We start from the raw sequence: 20,207 nt of genomic DNA, 5'->3' as shown, positions 1-20,207 counted from the left end.
TACTAACAAAACGTTTAATCCAATAAACGTGAGATCGATTTCAATTATCAAACGAGAGAGGGTGTATCGACAAACGAGGGAACTCCATTAACAAATTCTAAATTCGAAATTCTTTTAAATAGGAAGAGGTTATCTGAAAGGACGTATTAAATTAATATCGGATTGGCACCTTGGAAATATAATAAATTCCAAATATTTTCATTTCCCTTCGTACCAAATCCGATCGAACGAAGAGGATTGGATCCGAGAGGGAGTTCGAGGCAATAACACGAAACAGAATAAATTACGAGGAAACTTTGCTCTGTTTCTTTAAGAAGGAAAAAAAAATGATCCAATAAAGGATCGTTAAAATGGTTGCATTTTTTGAAAATTACAAAATTTCAAATATTCCAACGATTCTTCTTGGTTAACAAAACTAAAAATCGGAATCGATCATCCTCCTCATCGTGGAGCGGCAGAACAAATTTCAGAGAGGAAATGGCGGTTTCTATCGACAAACAAGGGAGCACAGAGTGATGCTTGCGAAACTTTAATCGATGCCTGCCTTTGTTCCAGCCAATTGTCACCTGCATTAACAAGGCGATCGAGGCCTATCTCTCCGAGGAGAACAGGATTTTCTTCATTTTCGAAACTGTCACTCTTAATATCCTTGGGGAGAAAATAAAAACTCTTCCCTTTTTCTACAACTTACAATTCGTCGCTCAATGTTTCGAAAATTAACCTCCATATTCGAATAAAGATTATTTCCCGATTTTTTATAGATCCTCTCTCCTCCAATCTGGCAAAGAGCCATCCATCATTGTTAAGAATCCAGGAGAATTATTATCCGCGAGAAATTTCGTCGAGATTGGGTCGTGGAGGGAGGGAAAGGAAAAAGTTTCGGATTCAGGATCGACGATTCCTGGTCCCGAAAATTTTTTCCCCGTGGTTTAAAACTGGTTCCAAAGTTGGTGAAACGGTCGATCCAGATCGGAAACGAGGCGAGGAGAAACGCTAAATTTCGAGCGGTTTTAACGGAAATTCGATACAATTCGATATTAAAAACTTCTCCTCTCGCGAAAGAATTCGAGTAGTGCGCGATTTTTCGCTCGGCGTTGCGCCGCCCATCCCTCCCGAAAATTCGAAAAATTGTTTTATTAGAAACGAGGCGGAAAAGGATTTTGCCGAGGAAATAATAATATTTATCGCGCAATTTCACGTTGTAACTCGATTTAGAAAGATTGGCTGCGAAGGATTATATAAACTTAAACTCGTGTTTTTAAGTATAAAACGCAATTGAATTAATCGCTGTTATTAAATGTGTAATAATAATAATTACGGTGATCACTATCGATTTATGATCGATCGATTAGAGAACCGTGTCAAATCATTGGACAGACGAGTGTATCGTTATTATTCCCATCTTTTTTTATCACGTGAACAATGGGCTTCTGCAATAATAATTATTACGATCAATTTGTAATGAGACGAATAGTGCGTACCAGTCATTGATCAAACGAGTATACGCACACACACATTTATTATTTCCTCCTCTTTATTACGCGTATCACACTGGTGTTTCTATAATAATAATATAATAATAATGGTCACGATCAATTTATGATCAAACAAGTGTCAACACATGTCATTTATTAATCAGACGAGTGGAACAGAATAGTCAACAGGATGGACAAGTAATACGTATTATTATTTTCCTCACTTTTCGTTTACTTAATAAATTATTAGCGAACGATTAAAATTAAAAAAAGTTCGCTATCGTCATTTCGAATAATTTTTCTCTAAACACGATCTCCTCTTCTCCCTCTCTCTCTCTTCCCCTCGTTCTTCCATTCTTGCCAATTTTCCAACGTCCGTCGTCCCCCTCCCTCCCTTTATAAGTTTTAATCCGAAACTCCATCTGAAGTGAAACTGCGCACAACACGGTGCCCCTTGTGAAACCGAATGCACGTTTCGAAAGATACAAAGGAGAGGGGGAAAAGCGCGGAGCAGTGTCTGTTTCTCAAGCTTATCGTCTGACTTTCGCGAGCCGCCCACAAAGGTGCCCGGTTACGGTGGCTTTTCCCGCCAAGTAGTCGATTCGGCCGCGCGCGGAAAGGAGGGGGAGATACATTACTCGTTCGGAAACGTGAAACCGAAAACTGGAATCCGTCGAATGCGGGGATAAAGAGGAAAAGCGAGGACGGGGAGTCACGTTTAACGACTCCATCGTGTAACGACGCTCTGTGGTCGACGACCTGTTCAGGAAATAAAATAAGGTATATAAAGAATAAAGGAGCGCGACGAATACAAAAGACGACGAAAGAGGGAGGAAAGGGGAGGGGGGCGAAGGGGGATGGAAAGATGAAAAGTTTTTAAGACAAGGGGGGAAGAAGGTATGAAAAAAGGGAGAGGAACATCCGACAAAGAACTCTTTTTTTTTTTTCTTTTCTTTCTCGGGAAGAAGGATTAAATAGCGAAGATTTTACAAAATAGAAATAGAAAGAAAGCGTTTTTCTTTTCCCTTTTAAATTTCATTCACTTTCGATAACGAGAGAAATAAAAAGAAAAAAAAGAAGAAGAAAGCGCCGAAAAATTATTCACACATCTCGTCCACCCAACTTCCACTCCGCGAAATGAAACGAAATCGGCGATAATAAAAAAAGAAAAAAAGAGGGAGGGAAACAGAAGCGCGAAAGACGAACCCTTTATCCCCTTCCAAGAAGAAAGTGGAAGGGAGTGGAAGAGGAAATCCCGCAACAGGAAATTTGAATTAAAGCCGGTGGACGGAAGGGAAGGGAAGAGGGGTGGTCGCCATAAATCTTTTTACCGTCTTCAAACGGGAAGAAAAATCCCTCGGGGCCGCGCTCCGTCCTGGAAACCCCTTCCCCTCCCTCTTCTTCTCTTCCCCCAAAGGAAGAGAGGACGGCAAAAGTGAAAGAAGAAGAAAAAGAAAAGAAGAGGAAGAAGAAGAAGAAGAAGAAGAAAAGGAAGTCGGCGTCGCGTCCTCTCGCGACGAATCCTCTTTTCTCGGCCTTTTTGCTACCTCTCCCCCCCCTCTCTTTCCCTCCCTCTGCCCCCTACCTCTAATTTACTAACCTTATCGGTCTGTTTTCGAGCGACGCCGCCAGAAACAAAGGCGGCTTCGCGGCGTTGGTTGGCTCGGTTTTGCGCCCGAGCACGGGTCGTTGGTCAAAGGCGCGCAAATTACGCGCGGATACACAACACCGGAAGCGAGATTACCAGGTCACGTTCCACGGGATCGTGGAGAGGACGCGGAATTGAAAGAGAAACGCCGAGGTTGGCGTTGGAAACGATGCAAAATTTGACGAATGTTACGGGGGGATATGGAAGATAGGAAGAGGGGGAGGAGAGAGAGAGAGAGATGGGCTGTTTCGTTAATTAAGCGAAGTCTGGCGCATATCTGTCGCGAGCAATTAACCGGGACGATTCGACGAACCGTGGCTGAACGTTCTTCCGTTGTCTCCCCGATCGCAAAGCTTCGAAGACGCCTTCCGTTCTGCGTATTGTTGTCTTGCTGCTTGAGAATCACGCAGACAACAGGTTCTTTGGCTATTCGGAAGATTGTGGCGATGGCGTCTCCTGTCTTTTGTCGAGGAGAGAATGAGGAAGTGGTAGTGAAAGGTGCGATTAAGAAGGGGGGTATACATATATAAGCTTCTTTGGGAAAATGTGCGGGGTTTATGAAATGAAAATTATTAGGTTGGATAGATTGGAATAAGATCAATCAATTGGAATAATCTCAAATTCTTTTCCTAATATGCTGTAATAAAGAATAGTAAAGAAATTAAAAAAAATAGTAAGCATCATTTCATAATACATAATATTCAAATTGTATTTAGAAGAAGCATATATTATAATGAATTTCGATAAACGAAAAATTTATTAAGAAATTTTAAGCTATACGAACAATAAGAGAAGCGTTGAGAAATCTTTGAGAAATGATTTCGGAAGTGAAATTACGCGTAAAAAAAAAAAAAAAAGATCTAATATTTACCCCAAGTTGATTTTCTATACCCAAACACAAATCACCCTTCCTCTGAAATATCTGAAGCGATTAGGTCCATTTGGAAGGACCCCAAACGCCTTCTCTCACGCTTCCCTCCTGTAACTGTAAGAAATGCGCGGAGGGTTGACCTACCTTCCCCTTTCAATCTCGTCCCACCCTTCTAGCTCGCGGCAGTAATGCCCCTCCCCCTGGGGGCTGGTAACGTTCGTTATCGCTTAAAAGTGTGGAAGAAAAACGAAGGTGGAAGTGGATACTTTGTATAAGAGACGGCGGACGTTTGTTACGGCGCTGCTTTCGTTGGGTCTCGCGCGCCAACCCCCTTCAACTAAGGGTAACCGGATACAGAAGGTGGTGTTCAGAGCGTTGGTCACGAGGTGTTTAGCCACCGATACCGTTTACTCCTTGGTTTTAAACCGAGATATCCATCTCCGACTCTAACCCCTTAAGTCCCTTTTGTGCTATTTATAATATAAAAAAAAAGAGAGAGAGAGAGAGAGAAAAAGTAAAAAGTCTTTCACATTCTCTCTAAAACGCTCGTTCTCGAAACTTCTTCTCGAAACTAAATTTCAACTCCGGGAAATCGATATGGAATTTCTCTCGCTCGGCAACTTTCTACTCGGGAAAGTTTCGCGTGCGAGCTATCAAAAATGTTAAACGTGGGAACGTGTGAGAGAAATTTGAATAGCAAGTTTTTTTCGTCTCACCCCGAACCTTTCAACGCACACGCGCCCAGTGTTCGAGCAGTTTGTGTGTATTACAACACACGCTCTTACAGCTTCGGAATTAGTCTGTTACGCGAAAGGGTAAACGCACGCGAGCAACAACGTCAAGCTCAACTTGAAATTGAGTTGTCATCCGCTCGCCAAGTTATATGACGCCTTTACGATGTTGGCCCGTGATGCGAAAACTATTAAGTCCGAAACCTGATAGCCTCCTCCTCCTTGCTGTCCGGAATGAGGGGAGATATTAGGGGCGAAGGGAAGGGCGGGGGACAACCTTACCCTACTTCTCGCAGGGAGGGTTTTGTTCCCGGGATGGAACATCTGTCGATGGATGTCGATCCGTCCCTCCTCCCCCTCCCGTCCCTTCACCCCAAGATTAGGCCGCTCCAATAAAACTGGAATATAAAAAAGAAACGGCTGTTCGAGGCCGGCTGTTGTTAACTTTCAATTCAAGTGTAACTCGACTCGAGAGACGACCGAGAGAGTCGTTGTTTGAAAAAGAAGAAAGGAGGAAAGAAGAGAGAGGAGAGAATCGTGAAATTTATTTCCTTGTAATATATCCGAAGCGGAAGCGTTTTTCCGGGATAAATTGTGTCAGTGGCGCGTTGATAAATGAAATAAAAGAAATATTATCACGGAAGAGGGAGCGATTTTTTAACGCCACGGTTCTTCCATTTTTAGAGGGTCGAATCCTGGAACTTCATTCCCCGGATGGAGTGCACGAGTGCTGGTTGAGAGCCGCGGATAACGCGGAGGCGAACGTGTGGTTCAACGCTCTGCACTCGGCTCTAGCAGCTCTCACACTGAAGGCGCTGCGACTGGCGTCCGCGCTTCCGGATCCGCCGCAGCTTCAGCACATTGGCTGGCTCGCGAGGAGACACTGTCTTCAGGTGAGTGATCTCGCTCGTTTCGTTGCATGCGTCCCTCGAAAATCGAGAGTGTAAGCCGTGAAGATGGATCCGCGCCATCATCGAACAACCATTTCTAATCTCGTATATCCTTTCTCTCGGGTAGAGATGATCGAAATTTGGACGTTTATTATCCATGTATATAATTAATGATAAGTAATAAACACACACTGTACATTTATAATTGTTTCTTTGATTCCGTGCGAGATAAATTTAATCGAGGAAAGGCATCGATTTTGAAAGAGAAATGGGAAAGAGGAGACGAGATACGGAGACGAGTTACAAAGTGTGGAATAATTAAAAGAAAAGGGATGAAAAGGAGGGATTAAATTGGCTGGGGAAGTAGTAAGAATTCATAGGGATGAAATGCAGCGGAATTAATAGTAGAGTTCCTCAATGGTGGACGGATAAACAGAGGATAGAAACAGAAATTTCTACAAAGGGTGGAAAGATGAAAAGTGGGATGGTTAATAAAAAGGACGAGGGGATGTAAGGGAAAACACGACTGGGATCGGCGACTGGAATGATTTGACTGATAAAACGGCGTAGCTTGGGAGTTGGCAGCGCTGATTGAACCGGAAGAAATGGAAAAAGAGCTGCTAAAATATAGGTAAGAATCGAGTCAAGAAGAAAGAGAATGGGAGGGAAGAACAAGAGAAGGAGAATTTTGCTCCTCTTTCTTCTTCTTCTTCTTCTTCTTTTTTTTCTTCTTCTTTTTGAAAAACGGAGAATGGAAAAAAATGTCCGTGATAAAAGATGGGAGGAAAAGTAATTTTTAAGAAAGGGACAGAGAAATATTGAAAAGAGGCGAGTTTAAGCAAGAGCAATGGAATAGTTGAGACAGTGGAGGAGGGGTCGAAGCTCGAAAAAGAGGAAGCGGAGGAATGGAGGCGAGGGGAGGCGAGCGTCTGGCTCTCGACGCGTTTTCTCCAGGAATCGAATAGGCTGAGACTGCTCTTTCGCGAGCAGTTTCGCTCTGATGGAGGGTGACGCAGTGGTCCTCTCGCCGCAGAGCCAACCCGCATGAGCATACCGGCAATTTGCCACGATCCCCAAAAGCATCCCCGGCAAGCTTCAACGGTGAAACATTCGTGATCGTCGTCGTCGTCGACGACGATGAACGGAACGAGGGAGGGGGGAGATGGGGAGACGGACGATTTCCTTAAGTTCTTAAGGGTTTTTGACGAGACGGAACAAGAACTGGCGGATCTTCGGCCAGTTTCTTTGAATGCATCCCTCTTTCAATCGGTCGGATAGAAAGAGAAATAATTAATCCTTTCCGTATTACGAATGCTCGAAAATATTATTAAGAAATTCGATATTCTTCCCGAAACACAATTATGCAATTACAATAATACTCTTTCGAAAATCCTTTCAAACCGGACATCGCCACGATCGGATTATTTATCAAGCAGCGATCAAGTTTTTCGTTAATAAACTCGTTACAACACTTCGTTAAACCGTCGTCTAATTATCCACCGCGTCCGAATCTGTCGCCACGATCTCTCTATCGATCGAGGCCTTCCCCCGCCCAATCAATTCGCCACCCCCGTGATTACTCAACCCGCGACCGAATCGTCGCCCCTCGCTTTTATAAATTCGTTTCTCTCTCGTTTCCCTCCATTTCCACGCTCCTCCTCCCCTGTCCACGTTTAATTATCTCGAACAGGCGACGAGATCGCTACGGTCACCGCCACGCTCCACCGCATAATTAGATATCGAGATTCTTTCCACGGTGATGGTGGTGGTAATGGTGGTGGTGGTGGTGTGACCAACGGAACTTCGTTACAACGAATATTTTCCACGGGCGGCCACCTCTCGCGGAAACAATCGTGGATAATTAGACGGCGCAATTCGTGGTGTAAGGAGGGGAGAAAGGAGAAACATGGCACTTCTCTCCCTGTCTTTCACTGAATAGGGATATAGACGGATGTTGGTGGATGTCAATGTTCTCACGCGTGAATTCGAAAAACTTGCCGGCCACTTTCCCCTCCCTTCACCCCTCATCTCGTGTCGTTTCAATCCCTCGCTTCTATACCCTTTTTTTTGTTATTGTTATTATTATTATAATTATTTTCAACGTTATAACGTCATTTACAATTGGAGTTTGTTCGTAGCAAAGAGGTAGGTGAAGATGAAATTTGTAGGAATCAACTTCGCTTTGTTCTTGAAGTGGTGAGAATGAATAAAGGGTAAAGTTGTGACGAAACGACTTTTACGAAAGGTGTTGCGCAATTAAGGTGTAAAGTTTCTTAAAATGTTTTAACAAAGTAGAGAAATAATCTCTCTCTCTCTTTCTTCTTAACCAATTTTCCTCGTCCAAATCTCTCGTCGAAGTTCAGAGAATCAGAATTTTTTGTTACTTAACACTCAAATCTCGTTGGGATAAACTACATTTTTAATATTGCATTACACGCTCTCTCGCTTCCATTCGAATCGAGAAATCGTTTTATTTTCAAAAGAAATTCCATTACGCAAACTTGTTTCAACTGTATCGATCGAGAGATCAATTACAGGATCTTTCAACGCTTATAAAAAAACTATGGCGAATGCGAATTTTCTCGACCGAAGGATTCTTTCGCGAGAATCGAAGGGATTGATAAATGGTAATTGGCAATGGAAAGTCTAATTGTCGCAGTTTAATTATCCGGAACGATTGGGCGATCGTTAATTACGGGACTTTTATCGCGAGAGGGGTGCAAACCTCGCTTATTTGTACCCCTCTTCTTCTTCGAAGGAGGCTCACTCACGGCACTCTTCGCTCAATGGATACTTTCTCGTTTCCACTTTGCATCGATGCGATGGACAGAGAAATTGTTGTCGAAGGAAAACGTTTATGAAACATTCTTCGATATCGTTTTCCTTTTTTTTAATTATAACGATCGTGGAATAATTTCACGATACGATTCGTAGAGATAGGCGATAAACTCGTAATGAAATAAAAAATTATTCCGTGTTAATTCGTGGTTGCGGGGCATGTATTATATGTAGTGGATTACAGTTACACGCGAGGAGCCAGTTTAGCGATAAGGAGATTGATCGCCGTGTTTTCCCTCGGCCCGGAATTAACAAGAGGAGAATGGTTCTTTCGGTGGTCAAGTGGAACTGGAACGTTTAAATTGATAGGCAGTGCGGTGATGTAGTTGTTCGAGATTGATCAACCGCGGAACCGTGTAATTGTCCTAAGCACCACTTTTCCGCTCCGACTAAAATTATCAAATGATTTAATCCCGTTGAAGTGTTAATAGGCAATTGTCGGTAATCTAAACCGTGATTGCATTTACTGAAAGAGTTAAGAAAGTCGTTGAAGCGTTAATAAGAAACGTGAGATCCCCATTTGTTACGCTTAAACACCTTAGGAAAGGATAAAGTAGAGATCGAGAAGAATCTTCGCGGCTTCGAGGATTAGATTCTTAGATCAGTATTCTCGGGTTCCGATATTCTCCGATTCATTGTAAAAAGAATTTTTTTTAAATTATTTTTCTTAATTAGTGATAAAATACATATTTTAAAAGAAAAAAATCTTCAAAAAATTTCTAATTTTCTCTTCTAATAAAAAACAAGATGGAGAAAATCCTCTCGGTTATTAAGGAATATATTCCCTTGGATCCCTAAAATTTCTCTCCATTTCTCTATTTTCTTCGAAAATTTCCAACGAAATATTGAGTAATTTCAAAAAAACCTCTCTTTTTTCTTCTCCCCTTCCTTTCCTCCATTCTTCCAGGGAAATTTTCCAAAAATCGAAACGAAAATCCATTTAATTAATTATCCCAGAAATTATTATTCGAAAATTTCCTCCGAATAGGAACCGAATAGGAATTCGATTCTTTCTTCTCCTCTTATTCATATTTGGGAAAAAGAATCTTGGCAATCTTGCAAATATCGAGCAAATCAAAACCAAGATTGACCGAATTTGATGCAAACAATATCCGTATCAATCCCTCCTGGTCTTAATTACCGATCAGGGCAATGTTCGCAGTTGGGGGGCATCCTCCAAACTAGCTTAGCGAGAATATATCGACTCGTTCCGATGGATCGATAACTAATATATACGACGTACGCGAGCATGATATCGATGAAGACCAACCAACAGCCCAAACGAAGGTGCTGGAGGGAAGGGGGGAGAAGGGTACACGTGGTACCCAGTACATAATTGATTGGCATTAACGTACCTGATTGCCAGTGCCCCGTCTCTCTCTCTCTCTCTCTCTCTCTCTCCCTCTCCTCCTCCTGCAACTCTGTCCCAAGGGATGCTTGAATATCTCCGGGACGACCGATGATGTTTGAAGATCAGAGCAATAATCAGACCAATACCACGTTGTAGGAGGACATTGGAGACAAATATAAAGGAAAAAGGAAACAGGCAGAGGAGGATGTAAGTTGGAGAGTAAAGATAAAAAATGCAAAGATATTCCGAGAAAGATATCGAAAACGCGTAATAAAAAAACTGGATCGATACGCAAGATGTTCGAATACATCACAATACGCGTGTGAATCACAACAAGATTATAATTACTTGGAGAGAAGAGATAAAGAGAAAGAGAGATAGAGAGATAGGGAGGAAACAGATTTCGAGATCGTTTAGGATGGTTAATGATCCAAGACAAGAATTCTGGTAAATCACAGGTGACACAGGCTTCGAGCCTGTCAGAGCGGTTAATCACGCAGGATTACACGAGTTTATCGTGGCTGTTTGCCGACGAGTGATTACTCGCGTGAAGCGGATCGCTTTTGCGGCAGGCTCGAGATTAATTTTCACCGTAATGCCATTCCCGAACGAGAGCGAAAGAGAACCGGCCCGATATAATCCCCCCACCACACGGAACCGTGCCGTTCCAACAATTATTATCTCCGGTCTGGCGGCCCGTCTGCCACGATTCCATCGACAAATTTATCCGTAATTACCTCGTGGCCAATCTCCATTTCCGCATGTGTGCGCAAGGCACGCACACCCTCCCTCGATCGACCGCGAAAATTTCCCAGCAGAAGAATTACGCCTCGTTCAAGTCGTCGAACCGATTAAAGCGACCGATCATCATCATCATCTCGCCGATTAATCGCGCCGATTTTTTCTTCGCGTCGCGGCCTCGTGGAAATTTCCACCACCGATTTTTCCCCCCGTTGATCGAAAAAGGGTTGGCCAGATTTGCGAGGATCGGTGGTGGAAGGGAACGTAACAAGTTAATATCGATCGAAACCTCTCCTTCCCCCTCTGCGAGCGGCAATCTACGTAACGATCCGACGACTTTGTCCGTGGAAATCGGATTTGGAATAACGGGCCGTAGGCGACAATACGATATTTCGCCCTCTTTTCGACCAATCGATAAATGGAACGATTAATCGCGAGAGATAAATTCAGACGGCGGAGTATAGTAGGGTGAAAACGACCGTTTCAACTTTCAAACTGAAAATGAGAGAGAGAGAGAGAGAGAGAGAGAGAGAGAGAGAGAGAGAGAGAGAGAGAGAGAGAGAAAGAGAATGGCAAAGATAGTAATGGATATTTCTGAATCTTCGATTCTTTGGAAATTGTTGCAAGTCTTGATAGTTTCGAGAGTTTCGTATACGTATAATAATAGAATCAATTTCCAAGAGTTTTTCAGCTTCGAATTATATTGGAAGCGATTTTATATCCGAAATTTTATCGCGAGGGAAAGAAAGGAAGGGAAGGAATTCGAATCTTCTTCGCACGTTTGGAATCGAAACGATTGTTTCAGGAATTCAGGAAGATATCGTCGTTGAAACGTTGGTGAATGGTCGATCGGTGTGGAATTAATGGACGCGGTGCGATCTGTAACTGATCTGAATCCCACTGTCCCGCTCAATGGCCCATTCATTCGCACACTGTGCCCTACACCTAATCTATTTTAGACTATATTCTATAGCCGATCGATCTAAATCACACCGTGTCCTCTGCGGCTGACTGATGTGAATTCAACTGTACGACCGACCGACCGATCGATCGATCGATCGATCAAACGAGTCTCACCGTAGTCCATTCAATAGTTAATCTTCGATGATCTCGAGTCGTTTCGACCGATCCGTCGTCTCGTTGTCCCACGCTTCCTATAATCGAATCTTTTTTTTTTCTTTTTTTCTTTTCTCCCCCTTCCTTTTATCATCGCACCCTGGCAAATCGAATTTGCGTACTTCGCAGGAGACGAGTGCAGATCGAGAACGATTATTCCTCTCCTTTCTCGTATTTTCTATTGTAATTGCTTATGATTCGTGAAAGGTGGACACACACACACACACGCAAGACACATAAGATTCGATCGAATGGAAGAAATATTTCGTCAATATTGATTCAAAGAACAGGAACGATGATAGATATCGACGAGTACAATGTTACCTCGAATCGGTATTTTTCGACAAACAATTGAACACAGAAATTCGTTTCAACGAAACAACGATCCATAATATATTATGATACGAATATGGATTCATTAAAAAAAAAAATAGAGAGAATAGTCCGACTACAGGAATACGGGATCAGGTTATTAACCAATTAAACTTAACGTTTTTATCGCATTTCGTTTCATTTAAACTCGTGTTTTTTAACACATTGACCGCCCATGGACATAAAATTCCTATCCAAAAAATCCAATATTTAAACCACTTTATTTTATAGATATTGGCCAATATTCGATATTTTAAACGTTTTCAAATTTATAACTTTTATTTTTTTTTATTATTTTTTTTTTTTTACAAAAAAATTCAATCAAATCGTGCCCCAGTTACAATTTTCGAACTAAAAAATTCTCCACTGAATTATATATACATATATATCATTCGCTTCCCGCCATTTTGAATCACCTACAAACCCCGATCCGTCCAAATCCATTCCTCGAAGAAAGATTCTCCCAAACAGCCTCTGCGCTCGAACTTTACCCGGCCTAATTCAACCGATAACGATATTTCCTTCTTTCCCTACCACGTGATAGAGATCGATCGGATCGTCCTTCCAAGAATTCGCATCGTTAAGATGGCGAATCTTCCTTATAACCCCCTCCCTCGTTTCACTCTCGCACGAGATCGAAACGAAACGAAAAGTTCACGTAACGATAAAAAAGCGGAGCACCACCACGGCTCGAGGTTCGATTTCACGATAATCGCCGCGAGTCCTCCCCCCTCCCCCCCTGATAACGATACAATTTATTCGGGTAATCATGCCGGTGGCAGCCGGCAACAACACAACACGTTCACCGTTGGAAAATCCATAAACCACCGCGCCCCCTCCCCCCCTCCCCTGTTTTGCCCTCGGTGTGCAGTTCTCCACCGAGGATTATCCCTTTCTCTCTCTCCCTCTCTCTCTCTCTCTCTCTCTCTCTCTCTCTCTCCCTCCAACCCCGTTCCTTCCCCTTCCCATCCCCGGGACCGGAAGTGGTCCGAACATCCGAGCGGATCGTTTATTAAATAATACGGGAACCGAGTTGCCGCGATCAACGACCGGGTAAATCACACGGGCAAACAAGGCGCCTCCGGACTAATTAACACCGCCGTGTATAGCTGCTAGCTATAGGGCCGGTGCGAGCGCGAGAGCTATTCGTAAATTGGATTTCTGTAATGAATTTCAAGGGAGAAGGGAGGAGGGAGGAGGAGAAAGAGGGGGGAGAGAATGGACAATTTTCCTGCGAGAATTTCTATTCCCCTCCACCTTTTTTCTTCTTCTCCTTCTCCGTGTAGGGAGAAAAGTTCCATTCTACGTTGTGCTCGTGGAAGAGGGAGGGAGGAAGTTGGTGATGGACAGAGTCTTGGCCTTAACTCTTTCTCTCTCTTCTGTCTATTTATACTGTATACACGTTCATAGAATATTTAAAGTTTGGTGAAATTTTATTTGTGGTTGCCAGCAATATCGATACTTCTTCGTTCTCTTCAAATGTTTTGTAAACAGATTTTTATATGTAATCAAATATATTCATTCAGCTATGAATATGTTTTTTATTTATTGTTTTCACTGTTCAGTTAACACTGTATGTGTACAGGAGGGGCGATATCGATGGTGGAAGATATCGAGATTCGTGTTTTTCGATTTCAGGGAAGACGAAGATTTCCGAAGGCGAGGAGAATCGAGCGAATTTTCTTTCGGAAATGATATTTTCGGATTGGTTATTCTTGCGTTCGTGTAATTCTGTATGAATATTCCACACACAGTGTGGAATGATAGGTGAAGTAATATCGAGTGGTATCGTTTTATCAATACGTCCTATTTAATCGATAATAGCGGCCGTTTTGCATTATTTATGGCCAGTCTTTAACGCCAATTCCGCAATTCACGGTTCAATCTAGCATTAACGCATGCGCCTCGTTCGATATTAACCACCATTGTGTGTAATATTCTATTTTAACAAATAAAATACGCATAGAAAACAATAACACGTAACATAACACGGGAAATTGATCCAATGCGGCGGATTTCATCCGATCCGAGTGCTCGAAATTTTCGATAAAGTTCGAAGAAGGTGCGTACGATTGCTACAAAAATACGATAAAAAGATGCGACGAATTTTTGACGCGATTGGAACGAGTTCAAATGTTTAAGCATTATTATTTAAAAATAACGTCGTGTCGTTCGAAATCCGCCGTTTATCCGAAAAATTGAAATAGAAATCGTTTCAATTACCCAACTTTTTCACGTTCTTTCAATGACCTATCATTTTCATTCGGAAAAACATATGTAAATATATGGAGAAAAAAAAAAAAATATTCGCGTACAAATGCGTAGTTCTGAAAATAAAAATCAATTTTGGAAACTCCAAAAAAAAAAAAAAAAATGCAAAACCTGTAACAAAAATAAAAGTTATAAAAATCCATCGATATACAAAAATTCCAAAAATCAAAAAATCTCTCGTGGTGAAAAAAAAAAAAATCCCTCATCGTCCGACCGAGAAGCAAAGAGAAATATATCTTGGAATCGCAACTCCCTTCTAGGAATAAGAAAACACGCGCGAAATAAAGAGGGATGAAAGAGGGATCGAGGAGGAATCCTTAAATTCGTTGCGGAATAAAATTCCACGAGTTCGAACCGGAAGCGGAGGGAGGGGAGGCGGTGAGCACCGCGTTATCGTCCATCTTCCGGCTGGATTACCATTCAGGGGACCGTGTTCCCCGTGTCAACGCGGCAGGAAGGCGTGCACTGGCTGTCCTTTCTCGCGACACCAAAGCTTTATTGCCGCCCGTATATACGAGATTAGAGGGGACGTGAAATTCCGTGTGGAACCTTCACGGATTCAATACGTGAACTCGATAAATTTATCGCGGCCTTAACCCCTTCCTCTCTTCTTCTTCTTCTTCTTCTTGTTCCGGTTCTGTGTACCCGACCGAGAGGAAAAGAAGCTTTTTCGGCGTTTTCCAGGAAGATTGAAGATTTTTAAAGAATCGTGAGTAGATTTATAGATTATAGAAAAGAGATAAGACACGGTGGCTGGCACAAAGATTCTCGCGATGGAGATTTATTGTTAAATTCTAATTATATAATATTTCGTGCGTTGTAAAATTAACTTCCGACATAGAAATAATATAAAACTATCTATATATTTCCATTCGCGTGGAAAACATATTTCACAAAGGAAGAAGATTTCGACCGGGAGAGAGATCGAACGAGATTCTCGCGATTGGATAAAATCGTTTAACCCTCCCACCACGTTAAATCCACGCGCTCGCCGAAATACCTGTTAAATTACCGCCACGAAATTAACGATACTCCCGTTTAAGAGTATTTTAATTAATCCGAGCGGTAATAAAGCGAGGTAATCTCCGCATATTTTTCGGCCTGGACCAGTTAGTTCTTGGTTCCGTTGCCCTTTGGGAGCGAAGGTGGTGCGTTTAATTAGCCCAACGGGGTGCAATAAAGCGGGGTGTAACGGCCCGTTCCATCGGCCGGTAATCGGCCGCGAAACGTTGCGGATTATCCATCGAGCGCAAACGTTAACTGGGATTTTAGCGGCTCCCTGTTACGACCGAGATGGAAGAGGAGATGTAACGACTCGCGCTCCGCTTTCGATCGTTTGTAAGAGGTCAAAGGACGACCAAGACGACCAAGACGACCAAGACGACCAAGACGACCAAGACGACCAAGACGACGACGCTTGATCCTTTGGCAATTTTCCTTTTGGGACTCGGAGATCGGCTCGTGGAAATGGAAATTACGAGGCGAGCTTTGAGAGGGGTTTATTTGGACGAGTTAGCTTCGATTGCGTAATTATTGTGCAATGCACGACGAGAAATATTCCGCTTCGAAATTGTTACGAAACGAATGGAATTCGAGTTGGGGATGTAAAAATTAGATGGACGTGGAAATTGATTAATTTACGTGCTCGACAATTATGCGAGAAAATTGTTTCTCCGAGATTTTATTATATATTGAAGATTGTAAAAGTAACGTGACGAAACTGCGATGAATAAAATTTGAAAATCTTGAAATCTTGTTACAATATATATATATGTATGTGAAACATGATTTACGGCCCTGGAAATGTCTACGTAATTTGAATTCTCAAACGAATTCTTGAATCTATTGCGTGAAAAATGTCTGTACGATTTTATACATACTCGTCCCTAGTTTAATTAACGTCGTAATTCAATTAACGCGAAATGAACATTACATATTTTAGTATTATTTCAACACGCGTCTGTTTTATCCTTAAAATTTACCCTTTTGCTTTCGCTGCTGTTCCAAAGGAACGAATAACGAACTCGAGCTTTCCTTTCTCTCGAAACTCGAAATACTCGTACGAGGGACTCCGAACTCTCGTTATTTTTCTTTTTTTTTTAGCACGTACCGTGTCACGATTAATCACACGGTATATCACGGCAAACGTTTGCAGAGAATCCTTTCCGAAAAAAGAATCAAAAAAAAAAAAAAAATATAATTAACCCGTTCATTCTATCATTTCTTTCAATTTCTTCCTTCCGACACAAGACACGGCGAAACGATGTTATTAGTTGCTTCGAACCGTTTCTTCTCGAAAACGACGAGGATCGCTTTCTCGATAAATCGAGCAGACGTTGGCGTTCTTAATAAATCACCGAAACACGACGTACCCCTCTGTCCGTATCCTCCCCCTCCCCCTTCCCGTTGTTTTCGTGTTCGCGTCGATAACGCGTGCACCACCACCACCACCACCATCATCATCGACATCGATCATAAATTATCTCGCAACCGATCGCATGGACCGCGGCGATTTCCCTCCGACAATCTGCAACGATAATCCTTCCTTTGACAATCCTCCCGTACAATCGTGTAAATAACGAAACGCGCACCTCCGCCCTTTTAGACGATAGATTGATTAGAATTAAAACTGGGATGTTCTTTCGTTTCGTCCCGTGTAAAAATTCATCGTATCTCGATTCTCTGCGCGACGATTTCCAAATTTAATTATAACCTTCTTTTATTTTTTTTGAAATTTCGATATTTCCATATATATATATATTTTTATATCCTTCGAGTTTCGAGTTTCCACGCGATGCTCCATACCCGATATTTTTATATATATATAAAAAGAAAAAAAAAAAAAAAGAATAAAAGAACGGTAACTTTGTTTTTCACGCTTTTCCGATATTTTTTAAATCTCGATAATAGGATTTCGAGAGAAAGAGAAAAAAGGAAAAAGGAGGAAGAAAATATCGTTCGAATTCGATGCGTTTCTGGTTTCTCCGCAATTTTCGAAAAAGGAGAGAGGGGGAGAGAGAGAGAGAGAGAGACTAGAGCTCAATTTCGCTCGACTCGCACAGAAGGGAGACTTGGTTTGCCCCCTTCGGTTTAAATTTCCGCGCGTGGAACGGGGACAAGAATTAGCGCGAGAGGCGCGAGAGAAAAAAATTTTAGGTCATCGAGAGAAACGGAGGCGTCGCGAATCTCGGGAAACGGGAGCACGGGAGTAGTTTCGCGCGAGGGGAGGGAAAGAACGGGGGAATCGTAGCGAGTTCTGTAAAAAGAGTTTCAAAGAGAAACAAAAAAAAAGAGAGAGAGAGAGAGAGAGAGAGAAAAGAAAAGAAAGGTAGAAGCGGAGAGAGGCGCGGAGGGTTAAAGGGTGCAGCGGAGCCAAAAAGCGCCGAGTCATAAAGCGCGAAAGAGAGTGGAGAGTGTATCGTCTGGTTCGTGTTCTGACGGGGAGATGAAAGATGGAGGGGAGGGAACGAGGATCGAAATGAAAAAAACGGGGTCCCCGCCGTTTTAACACTTGTTCGACGAAGAAAAAAAATATGGAAGGAAATACTTGTCGCGTTCGAATATTCGAATTTTTTTTTACCATCCGTCCTAATTAATATCGATCCGGTCGAAAAAAAAAAATAAATCGTGATTCTGCGCGCGATTATTCAAAACTGTAGGCAGGACGCAGAATGGCGGATAGTAATAAACCAATTTGATTAAATTGAAACCGAATGAAAAGCCATTTTGCCGCCCCCGATCCTCGAAATCTCGGGGATATAAAATTCGACAATTCCACCAATCACGGTCAAACAAGGAGGGATGGGGGAGCGGGGTCATGCACACACTCCGTGCAGACCAACTATAAACAATAGTTCATCGATCGTCGTCACACGGGGGTTCAAACACAGATCATATTCTGGCAAATAAATTACAAATACGTCGAATCTCTCCCCTCTCCCTGTTTATTCGCTCGTTGGTATTATATATTTATTCGTTAAATATACACCCCGCTTCATCATTCTATAATACGAATAAACGTAACTCTCTCTCCCCGTCGAATCTCCCTTCCGTTGTTGCGAAACAGAGGTCGCACAGCGTGTCGAAAAAAAAATTAAAAAAAAAGAAAATCCTTTAATTCCCCGTGACACAAAATTCCCAATTTTTGAAATTAATCAAAATGAATCGAATTAATCAATCCTACCTTCGTTACCTGCCTCGTTTCTCGTGTGCGCATTTCATTTCACGCGGGAGTCGAACGATCGTTTGGAAGAGGGGAAAAGAAGGGAGGAGATACGAGGGTCGAAATTGTTGCGATAGGACAGACGTGAAAAAAAAAAAAGGAAAAAAAAAGAAAACCCTCTCGTACGTCACTCGTTATCGTTAGTTTTTAGGAGGCCGTGCAAAATCGAGAGGCTCGCCAAGAAAGCTGGCTCTGCTCGTTTGCCCTCCACTATCCCCCCTTCCTTTTTCTCCTCCCAAAACACATTCGTCCGCGACTACGTGCAATTACGGCGGGTAGAGGGACGATACACGAATGTGGAAGTGTTTCAACGAGGGTCGAGGGCGGTTCGAGATAGTTGGCCTAGTCGAAGAGAAAGGGCTCCTCTTTTCGAACGGAATTTCGATCTGTTTGAAATTGTTCCTATTCGTACGTCGCGGGAATGAAATATTTATACCGAAACTTTGATCGATATCGGGGGAGGAGGGGACACGGCTCCGTTGTACGGAAAAATAGATTGGTCGTGTACGCTCGAAGCAACGTATAGCGAGTACACGTGAAGGAGGAAGGAGGAGGAGGAGGGTTGATTTCTCTCCCCAAGTTTTGACAAAATCGATATTTAACACGGTGGCAAATATAACTCGAAACGACTTGTACAACGAAGGAATATAGAAGAGAGGAGGGGGAGATATATATATATGTGTGTATAGAAGGTGCATAGGAAATGGGAAAAGTCCACGTGTTCCTGGAGGAACTGGGTTATCGAGGGATTTCGGCAAGAATTTCTGACGCCGTTTCTCCGCCCCTGCACGCCGATAATCTTCGATCCTCTTTACATTTATATTATCGTGGATCGCGGCGGGGCGATAAATCCGTGGATCGAAAGTATCGGGGAAATTCATCCAAGTTGAATCGAATGATCGGGCGAAAGAAAGAGAAAAAGGGAGAGGGGATGGATATATCTTTTCTCCAACTTCGTCAATGCAGGCTGAATACTTTATTTCACCGTAAGTTATGCGATATTCATCCGTCCCTTGTTCGTCGATACGAACGTTTCAAATCTTTCATTTTTATTTTTTTCGAGGCACGATATTTCTTGGCTCGAGTTTCTCCCTTTTCTTCTTCTTTTTCTTTTTTTCTTTTTATTCTAATTCGTTTAAACATTTATCTCGAGATCTGGACAAAATTCTCGAAACTCGATTGTTTCGCGAATTCCACGTCCCCTTTTCCGAAATAATAATTCTTCAAAGCACGTCCAATAATTCCTACACCACCACCACTCGACTCGATATCCCAACAAAATTCTCAAACGACTAATTTCATTGCATTCCAGCTTCTCTTTCCCAAAATGAACGTTCCAAGTAGAAAATTCAAAATCGAGATCCCAACGAAATTCTCCAACGATTGTTTCGAATTCCCTTTCCCAAAATAATAACTCTTCAAAGCACATCCAATAACTCCGAAACCATTCTGCTCGATACCTCAACAAAATTCCCAAACGACTAAAATTTCCTTGCATTCCAGCTTTTCTCCTCCAAAATGAACGTTCGAATCCAAAGTCGAGAGAAGATCTCGAACGAAATTTCGTCACATTCCAATTTCTCTTTCCCGAGATCAGCGCTCGAAGTAGAAAAATCCAAACGAATCCAAAAAATCAAGATCTCGAACGGAATTTCGTCACATTCCAATTTCTCTTTCCCGA

General features: G+C 42.4%; 1 protein-coding gene across 3 annotated transcripts in view; it reads left to right on the top strand.

Moving 5' to 3' along the window:
• Window positions 1–20,207, top strand: part of LOC724333 (beta-1-syntrophin) — a 336,725-nt gene that overhangs the window by 262,315 nt on the left and 54,203 nt on the right. For all 3 annotated transcript variants that reach the window (XM_006564488.3, XM_001120154.5, XM_006564489.3), the window contains exon 4: window positions 5,410–5,618. In XM_006564488.3, coding sequence (XP_006564551.1) covers window positions 5,410–5,618 — 209 coding nt within the window. The remainder of the gene's footprint in view (window positions 1–5,409; window positions 5,619–20,207) is intronic.

The sequence above is a fragment of the Apis mellifera genome, linkage group LG10, assembly GCF_003254395.2.
Source record: "Apis mellifera strain DH4 linkage group LG10, Amel_HAv3.1, whole genome shotgun sequence".
Lineage (NCBI taxonomy): Eukaryota > Metazoa > Arthropoda > Insecta > Hymenoptera > Apidae > Apis > Apis mellifera.
The sequence above is the reverse complement of the archived record's forward strand: the minus strand, read 5'-3'. Positions and strand labels throughout refer to the sequence as shown.